The 13,385-nt window shown below is 40.2% G+C and overlaps 1 protein-coding gene across 4 annotated transcripts in view; it reads left to right on the forward strand.

Annotated features, from left to right (window-relative positions):
• API5 (apoptosis inhibitor 5) overlaps positions 1-7,643 on the forward strand; it is a 28,836-nt gene extending 21,193 nt beyond the window's left edge. For 3 of the 4 annotated variants that reach the window (XM_040980127.1, XM_040980126.1, XM_040980128.1), the window contains 3 exons: positions 2,698-2,774; positions 3,211-3,347; positions 6,743-7,643. In XM_040980127.1, the coding sequence (XP_040836061.1) occupies positions 2,698-2,774; positions 3,211-3,347; positions 6,743-6,765 (237 nt within the window). In that variant the 3' untranslated portion in view covers positions 6,766-7,643. Of the gene's footprint in view, positions 1-2,697; positions 2,775-3,210; positions 3,348-6,737 lie in introns of all 4 variants that reach the window. The other variant, XM_040980125.1, reaches the window with a different exon arrangement.
• Positions 7,644-13,385: the final 5,742 nt, after the last annotated feature.

Consider the following 13,385-nt stretch of genomic DNA (forward strand, 5'->3'; position numbering starts at 1 on the left):
GAGGTTTCATTTCAGGTGGGGTGGGGTGACACCGTTTCATTATTTGGCCTTCTGAATGCTTACGTTTAATGATACCAGATGGCATTTCTACAGCTATCATAAAATCATACATTATTTTATGTATTTGAAAGTTTGCAGAAAATACTGCAAACAGAAGGCTTGCAGATTTCCTTGACCCAAAGCACCGAAGTAGATACAGACTGAAAAGTTCTAGTGCTCTTCACACTCGGAGTCCCTCCCAGTGGTCAGCGAAACACTGAGTTACTCTGAAACCAGACATGGCCAGGTGGAACAGGAACTCTTTTCCTTTGGTTTTTTTCTGTAAACCTGTTGGTGATCAGTTGAGTTTTCTGCACTTCAAGCCAGAGTGTACTTTACCACCAAGCTACGGTTGCTCTTTAGTTCTGGTACCCTTTCTGAGGACCTACTGGCCTAAGTGAACAACCAGTGACCTGAGAGAAGAAATTAAAGCACAAGGTAGTCGTCACTTTCCACTGCAGCTTAAGAGTATTGTGACAGGTGAGGAAAGAAATTGTAACAGTTGAAGGGCAAAGCCTGACAGAAACAGATTGGGACTAGAGTCCTTCGAGTGAATCTGTCAAAAGAAAGCCAGGAAATGAGCTGGAGAGGAGTTGTTCAGAGACAGCATGTTAGACACTGAGAAACGTGGATCAGTACAAAGTGAAAAAGACATTAAAACCAGAAGAGGAAGGAATACCAACCCACATCTCCTAACAAAATTTAGGCTAGTCACTCTTCATTATAAATGATAGAGATAATGCTGGTACACTGTAAATCCATATGCTAAAATCTAAGAATTGACTTTATTTGATAATGTAAGCTTAAATTGAAGCTATGATGTTAAGAATATTTGGGGGCAGGCACCATGGCGTAATGCATTAAGCCTCAGCCTGCAGTGCCACCAACCCATATAGCCGTCAGTTCGAGTCCCAACTGCTTCACTTCTGACTCAGCTCCCACTACTGTGCCTGGAAAAGCAGCAGAAGATGGCCCATGTCCTTGGGTCTCTTCACCCATATGAGAGATCCAGAAATGCTTCAGGCTCCAGGCTTTAGAATGGCCCAGCTCTCTCTAAATCTCCCTTTCAAAAATAAATAAATCCTTAAAAAAAATACTTTAAATGCAGCACTATTATGACCTAATACAGATAAATAAAAAAGTGTCCTATTCAATAAACTAAGTGATCTAAGGATGGCTATAGCAGGAAGGTATAAAGATGAGAAAGGTAAGAGAGGCCACTAACCCATGTGCACAGTACCTTACCAGAAGCCCTGAAGTCTCTTTCTAAGTATTTATTCATTTTTTTTGGAAGGTCAGATTTATACAGAGATGAGACACAGAGAAAGATCTTCCATCCACTGGTTAAGTCCCCAGGCGGCCGCAATGGCTGGAGCTGAGCCAATCCGAAGCCGGGAACCAGAAGCTTCCTTTGGGTCTCCCATGTGGGTACAAGGTCCCAAGGCTTTCAGCCATCCTCAGTTGCTTTCCCAGGCTACAAGCAGGCAACTGGAAGGGAGATGGAGCAACCAGCGTACAAACCAGCACCCATATGGGATCCTGGCGCGTGCACGGCGAGGGCTTTAGTCACTAGGCTACCGCACTGGGTCCTGAAGTCGTTTTTAAATTGCATAAAATGTGTGAGGTCATAGTTTTTATGTTTTAGAGAAAGCACAGTTAAAACTGACAGGCTTTGGTCCATCTTTGGCAGTTTTGAGATTCTATGGTTTCTACTAACAGACTCATCTAATTCCAAAACCTCATTTCTGTTATAATAAATTTCCAAATGGTTTCAGCTTTCTAGTTCTCACCAAAGTTGTAAAATTATTTTAAGTTGAAGCCTTACCCTTTTCTCTTCATGTGGTCTTTTGTTAGTCAACTTTAATCTCAAATGCCAAGTCACTGTAGCTGAAAACCTCAGGCATTTTTTGTTCAAAGCATGTTATACTGACCACTCAATGAATTCAGGCAGCATTCTGGACTTTATGTAGTAGGAGGTGATTCTCATTACTATACTGGGAAAAGCCTTAATAGGCTTTTATCTAAATATAAAAAATTAGGATAAAGCGAGTAGGTAGTGCTTGGTTGAAATACTAAAAATAAATATATTTAGTAAACTGTTCAGTGTTTTAAAGTTATTATGAGGTTAGATTATTTCACTTAAATTGACATTTAAATTTAGCAAAACTTTGCATTTCTACCATATTGATAACTGGTATTTTTTTCCCTTTTTGATAGGTTTTAGATATTAAGGAAAGGGCAATAATTACCCAAGCCTTCAGCCTTGTTCTGATTGTTTGAATCACTTAAAACTGTACAAAAACAAATGCAGATTACACCATTGTGTTTTCCTTAAAGCAGTCTAGTGGTATTGTCTCTGCCAAAGAAAATGCTTGCTCATAAATAGTGATATTTTATCCTGATACTTGAAATGTTGTTTATTAAAAATGCTGCAGTATAACAGTTTTTCATAAAATTATCTCAATTAGGTTATGGATGGGGTTTCTAAAAATATTGCCTGTTTTTCTGTTGCGGTTTCATATGGATTCTTACTTTAATTATCAACACATCTAAAGCACTTAAAGCTTCCACTCTTAACGTTTGGTTAATTTGTGTCCCTGTTTAATTCCCTGTCATAACCAGATACATTACTTACCTCGTCTGATTTTGTGTCTCCAGGATCTCTTCCATATTCCTCCTTCCTATAAGAGCACAGTGACGTTATCCTGGAAACCGGTACAGAAGGTTGAGCTTGGGTAAGGATACTAAGAGGAGTTATATGCACTGCACAGAGGGGCACTTGTTAGGTGACACTTAATGTGTTGACAGTATTCAAAGCATGACTTAAACTGTAGTGTCTAATTTCAGTCTTTGTAAAATAAGCTAGAAGAACACAGCCCTGGAACTTTCTGGGTTTTTTGTATGTTATATCCTCACTAGACTTATGTGACAGGTTTTAAAAAACCAATGAGCTGCATGTAAGCCTGTGAAACTATTTCAGGCTGTTGAACTCTTGTGAATTCTTCATGGCAGTGTCTATGCAAACATTAGTTCATGCTTATTTGAATATTTAGCACTGTTTTTCTCGTGTGGCTGTTCTTTTTAGGATGTCTTTCATAGCTCTTGTGCTGTGTTGCAAATGTCTTGGTATCTTCTAGGATAACTTTTTTCCTTTTTAAAATTCTCTCATAGGCAGAAGAGAGCCACTGAAGATAGAACTTCAGGTTCCCCACCCAAGAAGTCTGCAGCAGGACCAAAAAGGGATGCCAGACAGATCTATAATCCTCCCAGTGGGAAATACAGCAGCAATTTGAGCAATTTTAATTATGGTGAGCGTTTCCGTTTGGGTAGAAGCAATACGAGAGATTAGGCAGAATTGTATTGACCTGATTTTAATATTGTTTTATATATATATATATATATATAATATAGCTCTGTCAAGATGGCTTTTTCAAGTTGACTTAGGGAACTAAAGCTTTTGGGGAAACAATATTCATTCCTTGTGAACTCATCCTTGTGGACCCACTGAATCAGGCATTTGGCACTAAGCACTTAGAAGAATTCAGCTTGTTTTTGAGAAACTAAGAGAAACAAATGATGTTGGTGTGGAGCATCCTTTCCTTTTTTTCTCAGTTCTATCTCAGTTGTGCTTTTTTTCTCAGTTCTATCTTTGTGCATTCTCCCTCGGGGATGCATATAGCTTCTGGCAGATTAATGTTAATGATCTTTCTTGGACCTTGTCAGCCTGCGACTTCATCTCCCAGCTTCTGCAGCTAGTTCAGAAGAAGTTAGAGGAGGGAATTCAAACGATCAAGCGCTCTTTGGCGAGGAGGTGTGTTATATACTGCAGTGTCTCCTCCTGCCCATGTGCAGTCCTGCTATCATTACTTCCCACACATTTTTTTAAGGTTTATTTATTTTAATTTGTGAGAGAGAGTGAGCGAGCTTTCATCCATTCTGATTGGATTCACTCCCCAAATGACTGCATTGCCTGTTGCTGAGCTGAGCTGAACCAGGAGTCAAGAGTTTCCTTGGGATCTCCCACATGGAGCAAGGGCCCAAGAACTTGAACCAGCCTCCACTGCTTTCCCAGGCCACATGCTCCATCAGAAGTGGAGCAGCCGGGACTCAAACTGGCAGCCATATGGTGTGCCAATGCCACAGACATAGGATTAGCCTGTCTTCCTACTTACTTAAGCCAGGACAGCTTTCCAGTTTCCAGTCTTTCCTCCCGTAGAGCCGTTTGAATCTGAAAGAAAGTTTGGAACAGTCATATGATGCAGCTTTAATAGACTGGTTAAGAGGCCTGCATGTCATATCAGTGCCTGAGTTCCAGTTTCAACTCCATTTACAAACCCAACTTCTTTAGACAGTAGATAATGGCTTGACTGAGTGGGTCCCTGGCCCCCATATGGGAGATCTGGATTGAGTCCCCCGCCCTTGGCTGCCCACTGCAGGCATTTAAGGAATGAACTATTAGATGGGAGCTCTGTCTTGTCTGCCATTCGAATTCATTTAAAATAATAAATTCTAAGGCATTTACTAAATATATTGATGAAAAAATGTACTTGGGCTTTTGGTGTAGCCATTAGAACACTTCTGGGGATGCCCGTATCCCTGCATCAACCTGACTCGGGATCCCATCATCCTGCTGAAGCACAGCAGTGAGTGGCTTCCTGAGTTCACAGCTCCGGGTCTCAGCCCCAGCCCTTGCAGGCAGTTGGAGAATAGACAAAGAGAACTCTGACCGTCCACCTCTCAAATAAAAGTGACACCTATTCAATTCCTTTTATTGCCTAGGCAGACACAATGTATTAATACTGTTGAGCAATGAAATATGCCTGTGATTGGGCTAATAAGCAATCAGTTAATTCCCTAGTACATCTTTCAAGGTGAAATAATTGTGACATTAAGTGAATTCCTTATAGAGTGACTGTATTCCTTTGAGCAAACAGACTAGAGAGAGCTAACTTCAGGTTAAGAAATTAACCTCTCCACTCCAGTCATTCGTTTTAAGAGTTCAGGAAGTATCACTGAACTTTCACTTGTGTAACAGTGTGGAAATATTCATCTCTGCATGCTTTTAATCTGAAAAATGAGGATAACGGCTCACACAAGCTTCAAGTAAGAATATTTGTGGGAGTATTTTGTAACTAGAAAGTATCATGTGCTACTTGATAGCACAAAATATTGTCCTCATGGTTAATTGTGGTATGTAACAGTGCCAGTCTTTAAAAAGCGGTTATCTCGGAGGCTGGGAGAATGTGGCTTGAATGAAAGTAAGGAAAGAGTTATGGCTGTACAGAAGAGAACCATATTACTTTTCAGTTACTCTTCGTTTCTTTGAGAAATTTGTTCTTCAAAACTCACTGCCTCCTTCCTACTAGTGAGAATCTGGTGAAACTGCATATGGAAGAGAGATGTGAAAAATGCCATGCCTCACATTATACCATACCATACTTAAGGGGGAAAATGAGCAGTGTACTGCAGATAATATTTGAGGACTCATGGTTCAGCTCTTTGTGTAATCGGGCGCAATAGCCTGCAAAGCGAACTGAACTCTGATTCTGCTTGTTGGGACGTAGGAACATGCAGCTGCTCATAGTTCGCACTGGGGCTTTAGCATGTTACATATGTAAGCTCTTGGTGGTGCTTCGGGATTTGTTGTTGTCTTTTTTATAACTGTTTCACCCATTCAGTCAAAAAGCAGTTCTCAGTACCATCTGCGTTGCTTTACTAACCTTGCTTTACTAACCGCTGTTTCTGCTTCTTGCTTTGCAAACATGGTAATGATTCCAACAAAATTAGCTCTATATTTTATAACTTATGTTCTTTATTTTTAATCCTAGAATAATATGAATAATTACTAAGGTATTATTAAAGTGGTCTTTCTAATGACTTAATAAGCAATAATGGGAAAAGTGGGCAGGGGGATTGCAAAGTTTTTCAAGCCACTGAGAGTGTGGATCCAAGCCAGCGAATGAAAGCTCTTTATTGCTGCTAGCAAGAGGTTTGAAACTTCAGTGAAGATGTGTGCTCTTATTGACATGTGATGGACAGTCCAGCCTTGCTGATAACTTCAGTCATCAATGGAAAGACTCCCTTGAAGGATCATTTCTCGGGGCTATGAAAGTGACTGACCAATGGATCAAAGACTTGTCCTGTGTAATACAAGTGATGTGATTTCTCACATTTTTGTGTGTGTGTATGTGTGCGCACGCGAGCCTGCCAGGATGTTCCAGATACTCCAGCAGGGAAATAACTGTCAGCATTTAATTCTTCATTTATGTTAAGTCCAGGTACTTGAATACAAAGAAATTTTGTGTTTGTTCCATTCAGAAGGTATATTTTTAAAGGCTAATGGTTCTTTGTTAATTTCATAGTGATTTATGCATAACACTATAGCTAATTTAGTATCATAGATATTCAAGAACTTAAAAAGTGTTAATTCCTGTATATTGTCGCCTTGCAGCTTTGTTATAGGATACATTAACTTGAGCACCCCCTATGAATGTTTTTGGTATATCGCCATGTGTACTTCGACATATATGTTGCCCTGATTTTATTCCAGAATGAGTTTGTGGGCAAGCTAGCACAGTACCAGTTCTGCTTTGATTGAGCCTGCTGCTACATTCAGTGCTGTAAGCAGCATTTCTTCTGTGTTTGCTGAATCACAAAGGTCCTGAGCAAGACCTAAACCCTTGTTCGCTTTCTCGTAGAGCAGAGAGGAGCCTTCAGGGGAAGTAGAGGTGGCCGAGGTTGGGGAGCACGAGGAAATCGTAGTCGGGGAAGACTCTACTGAGAAAGACATCACATTCTTCAGCATTGTCATGAGCATAATATACTAAATTCTACTGTTCTATGGATTGCCGGGGATGTCCCTTTAAAGGACTGCTGCCTTCAGCTAAAAACTTACTGTTCTTTATACCTTTGTATGTATGATCTACTTTTGTAATAGACCATGGTTGTGTCCAAGGTAAAACCACAGCGATATTTTTGGATGCTTTGTCTGCAATCTTGGATTGTTTTTGCAATACATTATTCAAACTTCACTATTGTGAATCTTTTAAATGTCTCGATAATTTGTTATTAAAAGCTGTTCAAGACTAAAATGTAAAGAGATTCAGTCTAGTTCTGCTGTCTTGTAAAGATCTTCAGTTTTGATGATTTTCCTCTCCCCTCTTGGTTTTTTGCTCAACATATGGAGAAAAGTAACTGTCAATCTTAACATTTTATTTTCATTATTTTTTAAGAAGCTGCAATCCAGTGGTGCAGCATTCAAGATACTTACCAGCTTTCTTAAAATGTGGAACTGACTTTACATTTTTAGGAGGAAGTAAGTTGCTTTGCACTGCTTACCTAACTTTTCTCCATATATTGTGATACAAACTTTTGAATATGGGATCTTACTCTTTGAATGTGTATGTATAATATACATACGTAGGTATATATGTGTGAGTATGTGTGTGTGTATATATATATGCATATATATATATATGCATGCTGTGAAACTTGACTATACAACCTAAATCATTTTTTAAAATTCCAGGAATGGGTTGTCTTTGACACAATGATTATCCTTTTGAGGTTGAATTCATTAATGACTTATCACCTAGGATTTTATTCCCAATAGTGAGTCAGTTGCACTTACATGATTATTGTTATTTAAAAGTGAAAATAAACAAAGGCTGCATTTCCAAAGACAAATTTGAAGATCATTCTTGGTGGAAATATAGCCAAAAGGTCGACTCTGGTGTACATAGGAGTATCTACAGGCTAAGAAAGATAGTAGTATAACTTAGGATTTGGAGATTTAATAACCAGGGCTACCCAGGAAAAGCAAGTTGATAACATAGTACCAGTAAGTAAGGGATGTTCTCTCAGTTTGCTTTTGCCACTTTCAAGATTTTAACTTCTCAGGTTATTAATCAAAATTATTGTATAAGTTAGCCAATAGATCCTTAGGTTAAAACAACAGATGGGAGGTTTGTGGAGTGTTTAATGTCATGGGCATTTTTGATAGCATAGATCCTTTGCTCTGCATTTGGATGTTTCATATGTATTTGTTCCAGTTACTCTTCCCAAGTTTGCTATTCAGGTCACATGCCTGAATGACATTTCTAGGAGTTGGATGTATTTTTTGAGAAATAGTTTGTGATTCCATTACAGGTGTCTCCACTACTGTTATTCTACATGGGGGAAAAAGCAAAGCCTCTTTACTGTACATATTTATGGGGAAAATACTTCTCAAAAACTAGAGTGATACTAGAGTGAGCAGAAGAAGCTGGTCAGCCTGGCTGTGGAGTGGTGGCAATAATCTCAACATTCCAGATGACTCTGAGCTGACCCTGAGCTCTCTAGGAATCTGAACAGACATAGGAACAAAGAATTGTCATTTGAAGCTGTGACCAGCTTGCCTGGACCTGAGAAATAGGGCAGCAAGTGGCCTAAAGCCATCAAGTAGAGAAACCATTGGGACTACCATCATATACATTTGAACATGTGATTTTTCCTCTTTTTAAAGTATATTTGTAAGCTCGAAGCTGAGCAGAAGTGATTTTACTTTTTGCAGTTGGATACTGAGTTGCCTGTTTTTTCCCTTCCCACTTTGTTGTAAAACTAGGGTTATTTTTGCTCCCGAAATTGGAATGAAAATTTCATGCCATGGGTTTATTTTTGCAAGACACCTGTTTGTCACTTTGTTCAAATGTAAATGTTCCTTTATGCTTTCGAAATAAACTTCCTTTTGTAATTTTGGTTTGTGTCTTGATGTGGTCTAACTTTGGTAACTCCAGATTCTTAAATATTATCATTTATTGTTTCTCATATGCTAAGCATTGTGTTAGACCACGAAAATGTCTAGATAGCCAAGACACTGCTCTGCCTTCAAGAAATTCAGTCTTGATAGAATCTTGCAAGTTACTTTTTATCCTTTATAAAAACTCCGTGAACTTTTTCCACCAAAATAAATTTACCTTTGAATTTCATTTTCCATGAGATCTTTGAAGTATTTTCCTTTATATTAACTCTGTTTTAGATATATTAATTTATAAGTGAATGCAATCCTTTTTTTTAAATTTTGATATTTATTTGTTTTTATTTGTCACTCCAGTGTTGGATGCTGGTGTCTCAGGTAGCAACTTAACCTGCTGCACCACAATGCCACCTCCAAGGATTTGGTCCTTTTTAGCAAAACACTAAACCATGTTTCTGCGTTTTGTTCACAGATAATCCCAAGCATCTAAAAATAGTGCTTAATGCATATTAATCTTTCAATATATAAATTAAAGGCACTGTTTTAAGTCTTAGGGATATAATGCCGAACATGGCAGGAAGATTCTCATGGCATCCACATGCTATTACAGAAAGCCTGGTGAGCTTAGGCCAGTGTCAGTGGTGAATGTTGTGAAAACACAAGCATTCATTTGTGTCAGCTAACTTATAAAACACAATTAAGATAGCTTAGTGACGTGATATCTCAGGAATAATTTGAGAGCAAGACAAAGGATGGCCCAAAACCTTGACCTTGAACCATTGTGGGAGACCTAGAAGAAGCTCCAGTTTCCTGTCTTTAGCTCCAGCCATTGCAGCCATTTAGGGAGTGAATGGATGGATGGAAGATCTTTCTAAATCTGCCTTTCCAATAAAGATAAATCTTTGTAAAAATCCAGTAAAAATTGATGCATCTATTAAATAACAGTATGAAGTAACAGTAGACTATAAGTAACAGTAGAATCTGACTTACAGTTCCAATTTGTATTCCTCAAGAAATACATAAATAGAAATGGATTGGGGACAGATTAAGGATATGGGAATAGTGTGTCTATGAGATAGTACTATGTAACATCCTGTAAGTGATAGATAAAACTTTTTAGAAACTACAAACCTATGAAATAGAATAAACTTGTGTTTAATCATAAAATCAGAGTATTGAAACTTTAACTATTTTATAAAAACTCTTCCATTGTCATTGTCCTTCCCACATGTATTAACAGCTGCAAGCATTTGGATATACTGAGACTACTACATCAAAATGTGATACATTGTCCTGGGGATGACTACCACACCATTCTTAGAAGACCCCTGGTATCGCTATGGATGAGCATGCAAGACTGATTAGATCCATGGTCTGTCTCATCTGTAGTAACCCTGTGCTTCAGATGCATCTGGTTGACTAACCATTTCTAAATGAAATTACTGTATATGGGCAGCCTCTGCATCCCCTTGAAAATCCTTTCCATTTTTCACACACATTAACTTCATAGAGGTGCAGCTCTTCCTGACATGCTCAGCCTCCCTCCAATGCACTGTCTTACCTCCCACCAATTCATAGTTGTTCTTGAGGACTTTATGTAGTAAGGCTGCTAGTAATCCCTGTTTGGTAATACTGTTTATACCATGTATCCTGTCACAATGAGTCTCTTTCCATCTTGAGTCTGGATTAGCCATGTTGAGTGAACTTAAAAAAAATTATGAAAAGTAGAATCAAAAGATCAATTATCAAAAGCAGAATCAAAAGTAGTACAAAAGAAAATATAATTGGTGCAATGCTTTTTCATATTACACATTTTATGAACTTTTGGATGATCTTGAGCTTTGACCAATAGAATGGAGAAGGGATGCTTAGCTCTGTCCTCTCAAGGACCTTGGCAACCTTCACTTCCATTCACTCAGCACCTTGATTAATCTGGTAAGAAGAGTGTGTAAGCACCGTGCTTGAGGAAGAATCCTAACCATTTATATCACTCCCAGAAGTGTGACTGGGACTTCACTAGCTGAACAGGTGACCCGAGCCAACAATAAGAGAGCAGAAAAACCACTCCACTGTTCAACCAGCAAACAAATCGTGTTCTAAGTCTTCAAATATAAGCCACTGGGTTTGGTGCAATGACTCAGTTGGTTAATCCTGCACCTTCAAGCATTGACATCCCATATGAGTAGCAGTTCATGTGCTCTACTTCCCATCCAGCTCCCTGCTTTTGGCTAGGAATCCATCAGAGGACCGCCCAAAGCCTTGGGACCCTGCATTTGCATGGGAGACCTAGAAGCTCCTGGCTCCTGGCTTCAGATTGCCTCAGCTCCAGCATTTGCAACCATTTGGGGCTGAACCAATGGAAGGAGGATCTTTCTGTCTCTCTATGGATTTGGGGTCCTCCTTAGCCTGTGGTGCAATAGGAGGCATAAAGGTGAGATTCCAGTTGCTCTGGGCAGCTTTCCTGAGTCATGGTGGGACCGTCACCATGATCTTAGTAGTCCATCGCTGCTGCCTGTCTGAGTAACAAGTCTGCTTTGCCTGTGGCAGTGTTCTGCCTCACTGGTCTGGGTCCTGGAACCTTTGCAAGAGTTACTCAAAAATTAGCCATTCAAGATATACAGTAGCACAAGGCAACCTGGTGTTTTATCAGTACTACAGAATTCAGAGGAAGCAAATGGAAGCTGACCTTCTATGGGCTGAAATCTGAGATACAATAAAGAACAGATGTGATAAGGAAGCCCAAGGAAAAGATTTCTGGCAGGAAGTAGAATGAGCAAAGGTTTCTAAGCATCAGTATGTGACACTCAAAACTGCTTAATAAACAGAGATATGCTTCTGGGCAATCAGGATTTATGATAGAATTCTAAAATAGTCCCCAAAGATTCCCATCATTAAATTCCTTATATAGGGCCCAGCACAATAATGTAGTGGTTAAAGTCCTCACCTTGAATGCGCCAGGATCCTATATGGGCGCTGGTTCTAATCCCGACCGACCTGCTTCCCATCCGGCTCCCTGCTCGTAGCCTCGGAAAGTAGTTGAGGACGGCCCAAAGCCTTGGGACCCTGCAACTCGTGTGGGAGACACAGAAGCTCCTGGTTCCTGGCTTTGGATTGGCTCAGCTCCAGCCATTGCGGTCACTTTAGTGAACCATCGGACGGAAGATTTTCCTCTCTGTCTCTCCTCTGACTTTGCAATAAAAATAAATAAATCTTTAAAAAAATTCCTTATATAGAAAAGATTACATTCTGTATTTTAAACATAATTTTTTTAAAAGATTTATTTTTTATTATTTTGTTTATTGGAAAGGCGGATATACAGAGTGGAGAGACAGAGAGGAAGATCTTCCATCCGATGATTCACTCCCCAAGTGAGCACAACGACTGGTGCTATGCCGGTCCGAAGCCAGGAGCCTCTTGCGGGTCTCCCGCGCGGGTGCAGGGTCCCAAAGCTTTGGGTTGTCCTCGACTGCTTTCCCGGGCCACAGGCAGGGAGCTGAAAGGGAAGCCGGGCTGCCGGGATAGAACCGGCACCCATATGGGATCCCGGGCGTGCAAGGCGAGGACCCTTAACCACTTGCGCCACCGCGCCGGGCCCTAAACAATTTTTATGTCAGTTAATGATATGCTGGGGCAAACATATGAATATATCATTCCTGTGATTATGTTGTATGGCCAAAGGAATTTACGATGTTCTTAAGGCTACTAATCAATTCACATGGAATTAATCAAAATAGAGATCATCCAAGTCCTGGCGCAGTAGCCTAGCAGCTAGCTTGCGTTGAATGGGCTGGGATCCCATATGGGCGCCAGTTCTAATCCCAGTGGCCCCTGGGACCCTGCATCCATGTGGGAGACCTGGAAGAAGCTCCAGGCTCCTGGCTTCAGTTCAGTTCTGCCCCGGCTGTTGCGGCCACTTGTGGAATGCATCAGTGGATGAAAGATTTTGCTCTCTGTATATCTGACTTTCCAATAAAAATAAATCTTTTTTAAAAAGGGGTGAGGGTGGAGTGGGGGAGATCAGCCAGATGGACTTTATCTAATCTTATCAGTGTTTTCTTTATTGCTTTTGAAGGTTTATTTTTTTGTCCCCTGATTTACTCCCCTAATGGCCACAATGGCTGAAGTTGAGCCAATCCAAATCCAGGAGACATGAGCCTCTTCCAGGTCTCCCATGCGGGTGCAGGATTCTAAGACTTTGGTCTATCCTCAACTGCTTTCCCAGGCCACAAGCAGGGAGCTGGATGGGAAGTGGGGCCACCAATATACGAACCGGCACTCATATGTGATCCTGGGAACATGCAAAGACTTTAGCCACTAGGCTACCATGCCAGACCCTCTCATCAGTGTTTTAAATCTAAGTCTAGAGATGGAGGAAGTCTGAGAGTTCACAGTAGAGATATTCTGCTTGTTACCTTGGATGGCTGCCATTGTTGATAGGGCTATGCAATAGTAAATCATGGGTGATCTTCACTTCATGTTCCTGCCCAGCAAGAAAAGAGGTACCTTGGTCTTCAAACTGCAGATACCTGAATTCTTGTAGAAACTTGGAGAATGAGCTAGTAACAGGATTCTCAGCTTTGGATGCGGTTACAGAGAGCTTGTGAGATTCTGC

Source organism: Ochotona curzoniae, unplaced genomic scaffold, assembly GCF_017591425.1.
Source record: "Ochotona curzoniae isolate NIBS_2020 unplaced genomic scaffold, NIBS_Ocur_1.0 contig_3432, whole genome shotgun sequence".
Taxonomy (NCBI): domain Eukaryota; kingdom Metazoa; phylum Chordata; class Mammalia; order Lagomorpha; family Ochotonidae; genus Ochotona; species Ochotona curzoniae.